This window comes from Protopterus annectens, chromosome 1.part0, assembly GCF_019279795.1.
Source record: "Protopterus annectens isolate FY-2018-M chromosome 1.part0, PAN1.0, whole genome shotgun sequence".
Lineage (NCBI taxonomy): Eukaryota > Metazoa > Chordata > Ceratodontiformes > Protopteridae > Protopterus > Protopterus annectens.
Window position 1 is genome coordinate 1,283,471,288 of NC_056725.1, and position 14,471 is coordinate 1,283,485,758.

Here is a 14,471-nt window from a genome sequence, read left to right on the forward strand (position 1 = left end):
TTTCTAAGTGATCTACAACTCTGAACTCATTGTTTGGGGAATGGATAGCCTAAGCATCCCCTGGACTCTCACTTTTTGCAGCAGCGACAACAAAGGGTCTTTTACTCTAATGGTGGTATTTTATGGCTACACTTTTCACACTTGGTTAAACCCAAGGTTCATTCCTTATCTGAATCAAGAAGACCAATCTAGATACTATACTCTGCCGAAAAGGCCACTGACATACAGCACACCATTTGCAACTGTTAGAAATACTAATGATTTCTAATGAAAGTATAATACAGATTTACTATACAGTAAGTGCTCACAGCAAAGAAAAAAAAAAAAGCATCCCAGCAAAACCCAAAGTTACAGCCAAGGAAAAAAATAACACTCAGCACCAAGAACTACAACAACACATATAAACCCTAAAAAACAGTTGGAAAACTGCTAATACTGAATATACGTACATATGCTGCTAAATGGAGTAAAAAAGGAATGGAAAAAAACAGTAGAGTACAGCAGAACAAGGCCTGGGAAAGTGGAGAGGTAAAGAAATGAAGAAAAATATAATTGATTTATTTATATCAGAAGTTGTAGTAAAAAAAATCTGGATCTATTCAAAATGTGAGAATACAATGAAAAATAGTGATCTATTTGTCAACAAACTGCTTTTGAAGAGATTTTCCAAAAAGTCATTTGACCTGAACAGATCTGTGCTGCTGACCGAAAAAGTACCAACAAAAGCTGGAGAGTGAAGCAGTGCATCATGGAAGGAGGGCAGGAGCTCAAGCTTGCAGTAGGGTAAAAATATTACTGAAGAAAAGTGTACTTGTAGCAACCAGTCCAAACATTACAGTTTATGGACTACTGATCTGCGGTGGTGGTGCTGTGGTAGCATGGTCGCCTCACATTAAGATGTTGTCCTGTTCGATTCTCAGTTAGAGTGTCTTCTGTGTGGAGACATGCGTGAATGGGCGTACCTTCGTTGAAGGTTGTGCGTCAGGGCTGGCAACTCGGCACGTAAAAATCTACTGCCAATCATTAGCGGACCGGAGTTCCGCTGTGGCGACCTCTAACCGGGAAAAGCCGAAAGACACCACATCAACGTAGATCCTACTGGTAAATTCATTATGTGGAGAATCAAAACACCTTAATCATTACTAGATAAAGAAATAGGGAGATTCACATCAGGGTTTGCCAGGATCATACTGGGTTGGCAGAAGTGAGATCTGCATTATTCATCTGTAAACCACATGTTGGTATGCAGGGGATGAGCGGAGTATGGCTACTTGTTACCGTTGCATGAAAACAGAAGCATGTTTGGGACCCCCTCTGCCACAGGCTTTATCATGTCTCAAGAATGAAAATAATTACTACCCCATTTAAGAATAGGTCTACACATTTTCCTGTATATATACTATAATTGAGTAGCAGCTGTGTCGAATAGACAGAAACAAATCTTTGCTCTATAACGAACATTTCTCCTCTAACATTTTCCAGAACAGACAGGTATCTTAAAGATATGTTTGCAAAACATAAGTTTCAGTCTACAAAATATTACCAGAAGTATAGAATCTCCAAAAGTATAACATGTTTACTTTTCAGAATATTTTTCTTTCATTGTCATGGACCATAATAACTTCACCATACTACACATACTCTGTTTTTATATGTGATATATTCATTTTTACAACACAAAGCAGTTGCCACAAACTATGATAATTTCTTACCGGCAAATGATTCAATGGAACATCAACCTGGCCCAAGAAGTCATCTCTTGTCTGGAAATACAGAGAAAAAACTAATTAGAGGAAAATGACAACACTAACTGCAAGTTAACAGTCTTGAGTATTACACAACAGGTAGTACTTAAAAGTAGTCAATAAATAAGACCCACAAAAAATTGTTCCCTGCCTCACAGACAATCCAAGGTCGCACAGTCTCATAAGTTTATGTTTGAAGGAAGAGAGTAAGTTAGAATGCTTAACATGCATAACTTGATTCCTTGTTTAAATTATTAGTCCGGAGCAAGTAGGTCCATTACTATTAGTCCTAAATTTGATCAAGTGCAAAAGGTGAAGATGATGTCACAATGTAAAAGTGTAAATTTCATTATTAGGATATAACATTGTTATCTGCAATCACAGTGTAAATTAATATAACTGTCTATGCATCCTTAGGATCAAAAGCCAAACAATGCTTCTTAGAAATTCTGATGGAATTTAATGTTTGCGTTCTGTGGGACAAAGTGCCAACCTTATATGCATAAAAATGACTCAAGACTAGGGAGAGAAACAGGAAATCCATGTCTCTGAATTCACAGATTTTTACTTCAACAGCCACACAAGTAAATGTTTGTGTCTTTCAGCTTTTTCCCGGTTAGGGGTCGCCACAGTGGAACTCCAGTCTGCTAATGATTGGCAGTTGATTTTTACATACCGGCTTGCCAGGCCTGACGCACAACCTTCAACGAAGGTACGCCCATTCACGCATGTCTCCACGCAGAAGACGCTCTAGCTGAGAATCGAACCGGACAGCGTCTTACTGTGAGGCGACAAAAATCAAGGAGTGAGTTTATTCAGAGGACCACTGACACACAATCCATCTGGCAGATCACTTCAACTACTGGCATGCTATATTAGAAGCCAGAGTACACAACTTTCATTCCAAGCACCACTGTAGTAACACTTAATTACAGCAATGGGCTTGCAAAGTGTGAATCAAGCACACTAAGTATACAGAGATGCATCTCTACACTGTAAGCAATCAAAAGGAAATATACAAAATTCCAAAGCATAGTACTGATGTTGAGAGTAAATAATGCATAGTCTAAATGTGCAATAAATAAACAATATTTCCCTCAAAACTGAATTTAGAGCTTTAGGTCATAATAACCTCCAAAGAAGCACAAAACCTGGAATCCTTCACAGCCATAAGACAGGTTGAGGATAGCGAAAAGTAGCCTTTTGATCCCAGGATAGTTATAATTAACTTTCAACAAGTGCATGATACTTGTGCCAAGCTGAAGAATAAAAGCACTGCTAGACAAAAACATAGAGCTTATTTAAATGCACCTAGGGAGAAAAGGCAATGTCTAGGCCATTACTGAGAGAGAAGTGAAGCATTTCCTGCTGCTTGATTTGATTAAGACATATTAGAATGGAACAAATCAATAGGAAAAGTAAAACACAGCTGCTGCGCAGATGCTTAGAATACACAGCAGCAGCAGAAACAGTCCTGAGACAGTTACATTTACAGAACTATCAGCAGAGAGTGACAATCTTTTAACGGTGAAAAAGCACTTGGGAAAAGTGCAATAAATAGTCAGTAAAAATCCAATTGTAGACAGCATCACCAGACAATAAAATACATATGTGATATACAGGTAGTTTGTTTACTTGACTCTAATCCTTTCACATGATGGCACTGTATCGAGGGATATTTTTTCTGTCAGTTTGAAATGAAATTATGCAGTATAAGCTACTTTTGACATCCATCTTTTGTAACAACTCTGCAACAAACCTTTCCACTTTATCACTCTTTATACTGCTTTTTCATCAAAAGTGTCTTCTTCATAGTACAGTCCACTACAGTCTGTCAGAAACACCTGCAACACCTATCACTTGAGAGGAGATGGGCCTCTGTGTTCCTACAACTTACTGTACTACCATGGTGACATGTTTACATCATTCTTACATCACACTCACTGACAACAGGAAAAAAATCAACTGCAATTTGAGCAAGAAGATCCTTCCACAAACTGAAGAACTAAGCACTGCAAGGCAGGGGGGTCTGTAATGAGAACATAATTCTCAGCTCCTGTAATTGTCACATTACACGTTTCTAGCTTCTCCAGCACGTTTTTCTGAGGCCCCAGTCAACCTCTCTGAATACTAAAACGCCCCCTTCAGTCAGGCACTTTAACCTTGTACTTTGCAGTTGTTACTTGGAATCCTATCCTTCCATCTTAATGCTTTAACACACCCGACATGCCAGTCCACTGTCAATACAGTGGTATCATATCATGATCTCTTTCTGCTAAGTGTCTTCAAAAGTGTCAAACTTTTATGCCTTCAGCCTTTTCTCATACTCCAACTCATCATTCCATAACCATTTTATCACTAATATACACAAGAAAGAAATGTCATCTGCTTCCTATGACGACGTCTACACCACCTCAACAAAACATCAGAACTCAAGCTTTTTACAGCAGATGGTTTATATTAGGCTGAAAATGTTTTTGGGTGATGATTACTTCAAACATTTTCCCTCTTTATTCTTCTCTACAATTGCTTATTATTTGTTAATGTTCCACTCCCATATTATCCCTCCAAAGGGCACAATTTAGCACATTTTCTATTATTTCCCATCTATCAAATTGGTCAAGTAGTATTTTCAAGTCAATTAAATCTTTCATTCCGAACCTCTTCCCTGATCATCAGGTCAGTTCTGCTGCAACCAACAAAATAAAAGAGAAGTACTCACATTTCAAGTGATGTGTAAGCAGGACCTCTGTAGTTACAGAAAGCTGGTATCTACTTTCTGATGTTCCCATTTTTGCACAATTCTGAAGCTTCTTTAGCTCCAGTATGCCTAAGAAATTGTATGCCATGATGTCATGCACCAGACCAGGAGAGGGCATATCTGGCGGGTCTCTCTAGTTGAGCTGGTATGCACAGTAAGCCCAATACGGAAGATGCTGCATACATGTGCATGTATTACATAATTACCATGGCATGGCTAGCTACCTAGTATTGTGAACATTTGCTCTAGATAATGGCTACTGTTGATGTGACACCCCTACCCCATGTGCAAAAATGGGAAAAGGAGATTATGGATGGATAGATACAGAAGTACACAATTACATACTTGACAGGTTACAGCAACATGAACATTAGCAGATACTGTGATACTGAACTGAAAGGCCAAGCAGAAAGGATGGCAAAAGGGTAATAAAGGGAACCCTTTGAAATGTTGGAACCTGCTAAAGCACGTTCAGAAACACATTAGCAGAATGGCCAAAAAAACAGACTTATGTATACTAAGTCCAAGATGGGCATTTCCCAGAATATCCCTCTTATTCCACGGTACGGTAGTCTTGGAGTTAGTATATATAGGTTGGGGGGGGGGTGCAACAAGAGCAATGTTGGAGATTGCCTCTTCTCCTGCCATTTCTATCTTTTTTGTTGTTGTATCGTCACTCAACACTGGAGCGCCGACATTTCAGTAAGGAGACGCTAATAAATCCCTTGCCTTGTGGGAAATCAACTGCAATGGCAAGTAATATCTGCTGAGAGACCATAACCACAGAAAAGCCAAATTGCAATAACTCAGATGGTTAAAAGTCCAAAAACTTAACAGACCTGAAATGCTTCAAAGTGTGAAAAATCATTCAAGTTGCTTTGGCATAAATGTTTGTAAAAATTCATTTTTGAGTCAAGTCCTGGAACTATAATTACATTCCTAAGAACAATGGTACTTCAACTGCAAATTGAGAGGGGGTGGAACTTATGTTCCAGGTTGCAGTATCTTGAAGTGTTCAGCAAGGGTGGAGGAGTGCAGGAGGGTAAAGCTACCCTGTCAAAAAATGCTCTAAAGATGCAACAATGAATTTCAAAATTCACTGAAATTTGTCTGAATCGCAGTTTATTTTTTTAACTGTTACTGCTCACAAGCATATATCCCTGACTTTGCAAAATGCCCTTAATTTGGCCCTTTGCCCTCATCTGCATCTCCTTACTTACGCATGCTAACCCTAACCTTGTCACTAACCCAAACTTTATTCCAAACCCTTTCTCTAACATTGCCATGACATGACACAAGACAGTGTAACACACTTCTCATACATTACTCAGACACGCAACACTAAAATTATCCCCTTACTTAGTCGTTATTCTAACCCTAAACCAAAACACTCCCACACACACACGTACATGTATTTTTATATACCTGAAACTGGTATTTGTATGGGCATAGTACTGTGTTATCACTGGGGGGGAGGACAAGTGAGTAGCTTGTACAAACTCTGACTGGTACTGGCTGACATTGCTGGGGTACAAAAGTCTTCTGCTTATGTAAACAGAGCGACAAAGACATGTAATGATCCTTTTGTAAGAGTATAAGCATGCTGCTTGTAAAAGACAAGCCAATGTTCAAGGTAACGGGCGTGAGACACAAGCATGCAGCTTGTGTGAACAATGTGCGACTGGTACTGGCTTGAGTGTTGTCATAATGGAGAAGTCTGTTTATGTAAACACAGCTTTCAACTTCTTTGCTCAATAAGGGGGACCAGTAACATTTATAAATTTTATTCTAATTCACTTAAAAAGTAAAACAGATTTTGCACTAAAATGCATTTTCTGAACAATATGAAACTATAATGTTTGACACTATCCATACAACCACAATTCTCAGTGACTTACCAGAAAATTTAAAAAAATATGATGGAAACCTTTTGTTATAGCCTGAAAGTTACATACTGTAAATTCTTATAGTGGGACCTACACTGAATATGTCAGTTTTTTTTTTTTTTGGTTACTGCAATTAACTCCCCCATCACACACACCGCCTACACTCATTAATACTAACACACATTATATAAAAAAAAGGTGTACCCGAGGTTCATAACATAGCAATACGAGAATCTGCTGTAACATTTTATATGCTTACAAATATTCTGGTGCCTGCTTTTCCTAAACAGAAAGCTACAGCCTTCATTCCTCTTCAGAGTTACAAACGAAAGTGACAAAAACAAACAACTTGATTTCATGCCTCAAAACAGTAGGTCTTTCTTTATAAAACTGAATGTTTCCTTCTTTTTAAATGGTGAAATACAGAAACACATATGACATATGCATTTAGTTAATTTCACACAAGTTTTCTGCTGCTTGCTTGCCTTTGAGGTTAGGAGCACAACCCAACTGTATCGACATTTATGCTACTAACACACTGAAAATATCACAAAAAATGCAGAATGAAACTGGAGATACAGGATTGCAAATGGAAGCTACCTTGAGTCAAAACACTGGGGACCGACTTGAAAATGCACAGTATTAAAGGGAACTTGTAGCATTTTTTTTTTTTTTTTTTTTATTTTGGACTGCACTTCCCATGTTTGCCAATAAATCTGCAGCACAGCATTCCAAGAGGTGGAAACACCACAGAACTGGCCAAAACAAAAACAAAATGAAATAAAACTGTGCCAGTACCCCAGTACCCCACTTCATATATCTGACTACTGTCATCCTCTGATGAGTTGGCAGACTCCATATCCAGCTCTGCTGTCTTGCACTGCTGAAACAGTGATTTATGGCTCACAAGCATAGTGCTCAAGGCACCTGGAAGCAAAACAGGAGAGGACTTTGGTGTAATGCAGATCAGAGTCCATTCTAACAATGTTTTCATACTGTTCATTGGTGAGAGTGGATTTACGACCGGAAACCTGCAAGGAAATGGTGAGTCTGGCAGTTTCCAGCTTCCTTCTAGTCCAATGGCACACAGGAAACCAACATTAATGCTTATTCTGTAATGAAACAATACTTAAGTCATTTGGAAAAACAGCTCCTTGAAAACAAGCTGATGTGAGATAATTAACTTACTATCTGATTATTACATTCTGTACATTAAAAAAAGGGATATAAAAACCAGAATGCCTTCAAACCACAACAATAGGCCACCTTCACACATATTATTTAGTACGGAAAACATTTAGCAAGACAGAAAAAACCCAGGAACTGCTATGTTAAAAATTAATAGAACATTGTTACGCGTTAATGCACTTTGCTGAAGTGGAATGAAATAATTAGAATTAAAAAAGTATGCCCAAGGTCTAAACACTGTTATTACTTCTGCTCAGTCACCCAGATCAGGGGCAGTTACGTAACTTAATAACGAATTTTGGCCTCCGAACCAGAGAAAGGTTTTCACAAACAATTATTCAATAAAGCACAGCAGGGTCAGTAACATTGTGTAATAATGTCCTGCCTGCCTTGGAATGAAGGACAACATAAAGCGGAGTGCTTCTGCTAAACTATAGTTGAGCTACTACAGAACACCCAACCTTGAGGGCCTTACTACTACTGTACAATGCCTAGTATCCTGAATTTGTTTAAAATGGTATACACTTTTCCCCTGAATTTTTATTTTCTAACTGTAACACAAGCTCCATTCAGGTCTTTCATTAGTGTTCTGTGAAGAATTAATTCAATTTCATTCAAATCACCAATAAAAGAATCAGCTCATGACATTTAAAGTAAACAAAGCTAGTTTTCCAGCAACATTTCATACTCCATATTAGGGAGCAATAACATATGATGAAATGCAGTTGATTTAAGTAAAATACTATTGCAGGGTTCAGACATCAGTATACACAGACACTCATACAAGACATACTTTACTGGAAGTTGAGGATAATGTATTACTTAAAAGGTATGGTTTGGGGATGTGGAATGAAATGAAGGCTTGTAAGGGTCTGTAACTGATAACTGACAACTGATACGCCTGTAATTATCTGGGTCAGTTGTAAGGCTGCACTTATTGAGGGGTCTCAATACTGCTGTGGGCAAAGGGATACTGATACTGTGTTCCCTAAATGCAATGTAATGCTTGATCAACTGGAATTCTTCCTCCCCTTTTCTAAAAGATGTACTCATTTTAATTAGAACAGAGAGGTTTTTTTTTTGGGGGGGGGGGTGGAAATGAACCATGGTTTATTTTGTTAAATCAACAGCCTTAGGCACAGGACTAACTATGGATGAAACAACAGTGCTCAAAAATTTTATGCATACCCATGGGCAATTCAAATGAATGGCACTACTGTTTAAGGTATGTCTTTGAGATGTGGGAGTAACCAGAGTAGACATCCAATGAGAACTGACTTGTTTTAAGTGAAACGGTATTGCTATGTCTAGGTTTACTGTTATGATGCTCTTTTGAAACACCAGCACCATTTTAAGGGGTAAGTGACTAATCAAAGTAACTAAATTTACCTGTTACTTACATACTTATTTTGGTACTTCTCCGTTATCGGGGCAACAGTCATAATGAGCATTTGGAATCCTGGCACTCATTATAACATTGATCGTTCAGCTACTGCTGAAGTGGGTACCACACACACTTATTTTCATGTGAAATTTATTAAGTATGGTCGATCACATTTAATAAATAACAATCATTTGATTTACAAACTTGTCTTAATCGGAAAAATGCATGCCAACAGGGTTTAAAAGGAAGTGAATTAGCATGCATTATTCAGAGAAAAAGCAAGTGTATAACTGAAATGATTGCAGTTATTTATGAAATGTGATAGACCGCACTTTTCTCCTAAAACCGCCAGTTGTAGGGAATGAGGAGGGGTTTGAGCTGAAATCAAGAGAGTTCAGAGGTATATGTACATGGGACACAAGTTAATCAGATTGTGTGAAATGGCAGGTAAATGCCATGGTCACGCTTTGAAACCAGCTGAAATGCAGAATAAAAAAAGATGCTCACACATTTCTTTTTTAACGTAAACCGCAGTCACAATAGTTAAATGCCACACTCCCCCAAAAATAGACTGTAGTGCTCTTCAATTAACATATTCCTGTAATGCGCTGGCTTTTCAACATGCCTAGAAGTGAGTGTGCATGCGAGTGTGTGAACGAACGAGTTGTAATATCTTCCCTTTATGAACTGTTAACATTTTCTTATACTTGAATTGCTGCACTTTGTTAACAATTGTAATACGTCTAGGCACTCCCACGCTGCTTAATTTCTTTCCCATTTGGCCGATTAACATCACTTTTCATTTCCATCGAGTTCGTCCGAGACTGTCCTCTGAAAATGAGATGAAATGAGAAGTACTTGTTGCCCTGACATTTTAAATCTTAATGCTCTACAAAACTCCTGCACAGAAAACCTCAAAAGCCTCTAGGACATCACTCTTAATGTAACATCAACATGTTCAATTGAGGGAAAAAAAAAATTCTATACATGGATTTATGCCAAGTATTTTGTGACGTAATCAAAACAGAAAAGGAAGTCATAACTGCCTGTGATTGTGTTTGGCTTTGACCTATGCATTTGTGTGCATCAGGGAGGCTGAAGGAAACCATGTTCTACTTGTAATGACAGCATTATTCCTTTTCCACAGCAGCACTGAGATGTTGCCCCAAACATTTTGTAGACCAGCTGTTACTCCAAGTAAAGCCCTTATTATGTTGTACTTTTTGCCTCTTTTTTTTCCAAAATGCCACTCATTCCGTTTACTATGCATGCCAAAATTAACTTTATAAACGGAAGAGACAATTCTAGTGGCAAAATAACATTATCATTAATTAAATTATTACTTTTCAGGATTTAAATAATTTTTACAACCGACTTTACTAAAGTTAGGCACTGCAGCAGTACAGACTTAACAGAACAAAGTATTTTCTAATTGTTGCTATTAAACCCTAGTTTCTTTCTTACATGGTGAAGGACAGTATCGCTAGATGAAGACTATTTGCTTTAAGGAAGTTCCAAACCAATCAGTTACAGAGCTGAGCATCTGGCAATTTTCCAATCATCCTAAACTGTTACTGTTTTGTCCCTTTGAACTGCAGCTGATATGCGATACTTCCAAAACATACAAAAAAAAAAAGATAAGTGACAATTTTTCATTTATTTCTTTTCTTTTTTGTGAGCATTCATTTCTTGATTTGTTTTTAAGTTCATTTCAACAGTTTGTATCTGATTTAACTAAGATACAAAGAAAAGACAATTATAGCTTAAATACTTGTGGCTGGAGTCGTTCCAGAAGGATCTACTATGTGTCAGCACAGGATAAAATACTCAACAGTCCAACTTGCTTTGCTAAGGATGGCCTGCAGCTCCTGTTTCAGAGCTTCTGCTACCCTCTAGTGCCTTTTTTTTAAGCAAACTCCAGTGGATGAATATTCCAACATAACTATCATATCAGTGCCATAATTCAATTGGATTAAAGTGGCTCTCCTTAACTCCAGCAGTCTAAACAAAAAATTGCCTGATTTTGAGGCACTCCTACATCTGGTAAACATCCAAGTCAGTGTAGTTACTGAAACTTGTTTAAAATATAAAGACAGCAGTCCCATTACACCAGGGCTTTATGCTTTTTATACTTTCAGGACCAACAGGAACTGTGGTGGAGTCTCCATATTTGTCAATGAACATATTACCTCCAGGCAGATCCCTATGGACTCACAAACTGAACCCAATGAACCAGAGACCAATCAAAGTAGGATTAATTATTAACTATTATACAACGACCCCCCATTAATTTTCAAAAAACGTGCACGCTGATTGGTCAGCGTGCACGTTGTAAATCAGAGTTATAGTAATGGAAAAAGGTCCGGTCGCCCAGACTTTTTCCATTACTATAACTCTTTTTTTTTTTTTTACAGCAACAGAGAACGCAAGATCTCCGTTGTTTCACACTGTCTCGCTATGTTAAACTTGTTTAACATAGCGAGACAGCATTAAAAAAAGCAACGGACATTCTCTGTTGCTTTTTTTAATGCTGTCTCGCTACGTTAAACGAGTTTAACATAGCGAGACAGTTTGTAAAAAGCAACAGAGATCTTGCTTTCTCCGTTGCTTTTTATAAACTGTTTCGCTATGTTAAATGGGTTTAACATAGCGAGACAGTTTGTAAAAAGCAACGGAGATCTTGCTTTCTCCGTTGCTTTTGCCCACATGTGCAGTACATCAGAACTGCCGCAGAATACCAGACAGCTGTGGAAGGGCAGCAAAGAGGCATTAATGCCATTATTTAAAAGAAAATTAATTATTTTTTTTCTTAAATAATGTCATTGTATAATAGCAATAACCACTTCTGGGTGTGGGTAATGCTGGATTTACCCACGGTTGGCTTTGTTTGGTCACTCAGGCTTCGCCCTCGTGACCAAACCACGCCAACCGTGGGTAAATCCAGCATTACCCACACCCAGGCGTGGGTTATTGCTATAACAACTTGTTACAGAACACCTTCTTTGTCCCCTGATGACCATTCAAGATTCCTCAGTGATCTAAATGATCTCCTTGTTAGCAAAAACTCCCTTATTTGGGGTGACTTTACCTACTCTTCAATAAACTGGAAGCTTATACATCAATGTAGGATATGACCAAAAATTCCTAGACTTAGTAAAGAAAAATCCCCTGAGCAGATGTTAAATAAGCCTACAAGAGGGCATAGCAATCTTGACCTGATTACTGCAAATAAGGCTGCCTCTTGCACTACTTCTTGGTATCTCCTTCGTCAGTGAGGTCTAAACATAAACTTGTGACCTTCCTTTAAACTCACTAAAGTTCCTGTAGCAAAACCCAACCGAATTTAAGGACTGCAAACAGCAGAAACATTCACTGAGGAATTCAATATCCATTAAGAAAAATGCATGGAGTTGGCAGTCCCTACCAGAAGAAAGTTATCACGGATATACACCATCAGATCCAAGAAAGGATCCCATGAACTAAGTCTGGCCACTGAAGCCAAAGATAATTATAAATCCTTCCTTAGCTATGTTAGGGAACTAAAAAAAATAACCAACATTGCTCAGGATGTATTCAAAACAGGTCTATTCTGACCCAACTGACATCACCAATATACTTGTGAACAAATTTAGTGCCAACGTCACCCCTGACACCTCTATTCCAAATCTCCAAAATATGTAAATCTCTTAGTCTCCCAATTAGCTCTAAAGATCATCTACTAAAAGTGCTAACCAAGACCAAGAATACTTCCAGGGATCTGCTAACATGCCTGGTTGGTTAATTAATAGTGTTTAATATGACCTTGCAGACGTACTCCTCAAACTGTTTAACACAAGTTTAGATACCAGTTCTCTGTGTGATGCATGACGCGCAGCAGTGGTGACTCTCCTCCATAACTGTGGCCTTACAATCGACCCAGGTAATTACAGACCTATCAGACCTTAAAGCCTCATCTGCAAAGCCATACAATACACACATACAACTATTTTACGCATGGGCATTAGTGACCTGGTAGCTTGCAAATATGCCAAGACAGCTGTTCCCACATTAGGTGTCTGGGATGTTTTTAAAAATATCTATACTAGTGCTTGCTTTAATGTAATTTAATAGTCTGTTCCATGCATCAGCTGCTCTCTCAGAGCCAATTAGTACACTTCTCATTCCAACTGCATCTTCTAGACAGGGTTATCAAAAAGTAGCAGAGAATTATCACACAACCTAACATTCCCAGAGGTAGTGGTCTCTAAATGCCCTATACACCTGAGTAAGACCTCCACTTAGATATCTGTAAGAGGCACTGTACAAGTTCAGATATTTTAGTCTTTCATAACAACTTAAATTTTCACATCCACAGATGCCAGTGGTATATTTCCTCTGTACTCTTTTCAGTTTACTCATGCTTGTTTTCTTATAAGGTTTCTATATTGTTATTCCATACTCAAGTCTGGGTCTAATGTAATTAACAAACAATGACTTCATCATTTCTGATTTCCTAGACTTGATAAATCTTTTTTCTACAACCTATAGTTCTATAACTATTATTAATCAATTGGTTGATATGATTAGAAAAACTCATAGCCAGATCTACCCATATACTCAGGTCCTTAAAAGAGTCTACAGTTTCAGTACTACATATTCACCTTTCGATTTATGTCTCCCAAAACTCATAAGCTTAGTTTCTGATGTATTTATCAGCATATTATTCTTCTGTGCCCAAATGGTTAATTTAGTCAAGTTATTTTGCAGACATGCCTATCTATAACATATGTAATTAGTTTACCCAATTTCAGGTCAGCCGCATACAGACTGTAGAACACCTCAGATGAAAAAGTTAGGTCTGAAAGATAGAATCTAAGCAGGTAAGGGCCTAGGACAGAGCCCTGGGGGACACCCTGACAGTAACCAAGAATTTCACCTGTCCAATTGCTGTATGATACTTGCCATGTCCTATTTGTAAGCCATGCAGCTATCCATCTTATCAAGAGTACATCAATACCTAGTTGTTCTAAATTTATTTATCAGTGAAAAAGCCATGGTACATATTACAAGTGACCTCAAAATGTGTGATATCAAGAATATTGCTAGACATGACTCCCCAACAGTTTGGTTTTATGAAGGGTAGATACAGTCTATTTAATCTGGTAAATTTCTTTTAAAGGGTCATGAAGGCTGTAGATAGTGGCCATGTAGTGCCTGGGATGCATCCTGACGTGGCTAAGGCCTTTGACACCATTACCTATGCTGACATCATACAAAACACAAATGATTTAAAAGTAAATACATATGTGGTAAGCTGGACAACAAACTAACTGAAAGACAGAACCCACAGAGCGTAAGTTACAGGTGCTTCATCAGAAATTAAGTGACTAGTGGTGTTCCTCAGGGCTCTGTGCTAGGACTGCTCATTTATAGAACTGACTTCTCAATCTACTTCTCCAAGCAGAAAGCCATGATGTCTGGCTAACAAAGTTTGCAGACAATTAAAAAATTAGGGTATTGTTAAGAAA

General features: G+C 38.1%; 1 protein-coding gene across 6 annotated transcripts in view; it reads right to left on the reverse strand.

Moving 5' to 3' along the window:
- The window catches only part of NEDD4L (NEDD4 like E3 ubiquitin protein ligase), a 3,335,946-nt gene that overhangs the window by 1,146,676 nt on the left and 2,174,799 nt on the right, over positions 1 to 14,471 (reverse strand). For all 6 annotated transcript variants that reach the window (XM_044066167.1, XM_044066169.1, XM_044066164.1 and 3 more), the window contains one exon: positions 1,713 to 1,763. In XM_044066167.1, coding sequence (XP_043922102.1) covers positions 1,713 to 1,763 — 51 coding nt within the window. The remainder of the gene's footprint in view (positions 1 to 1,712; positions 1,764 to 14,471) is intronic.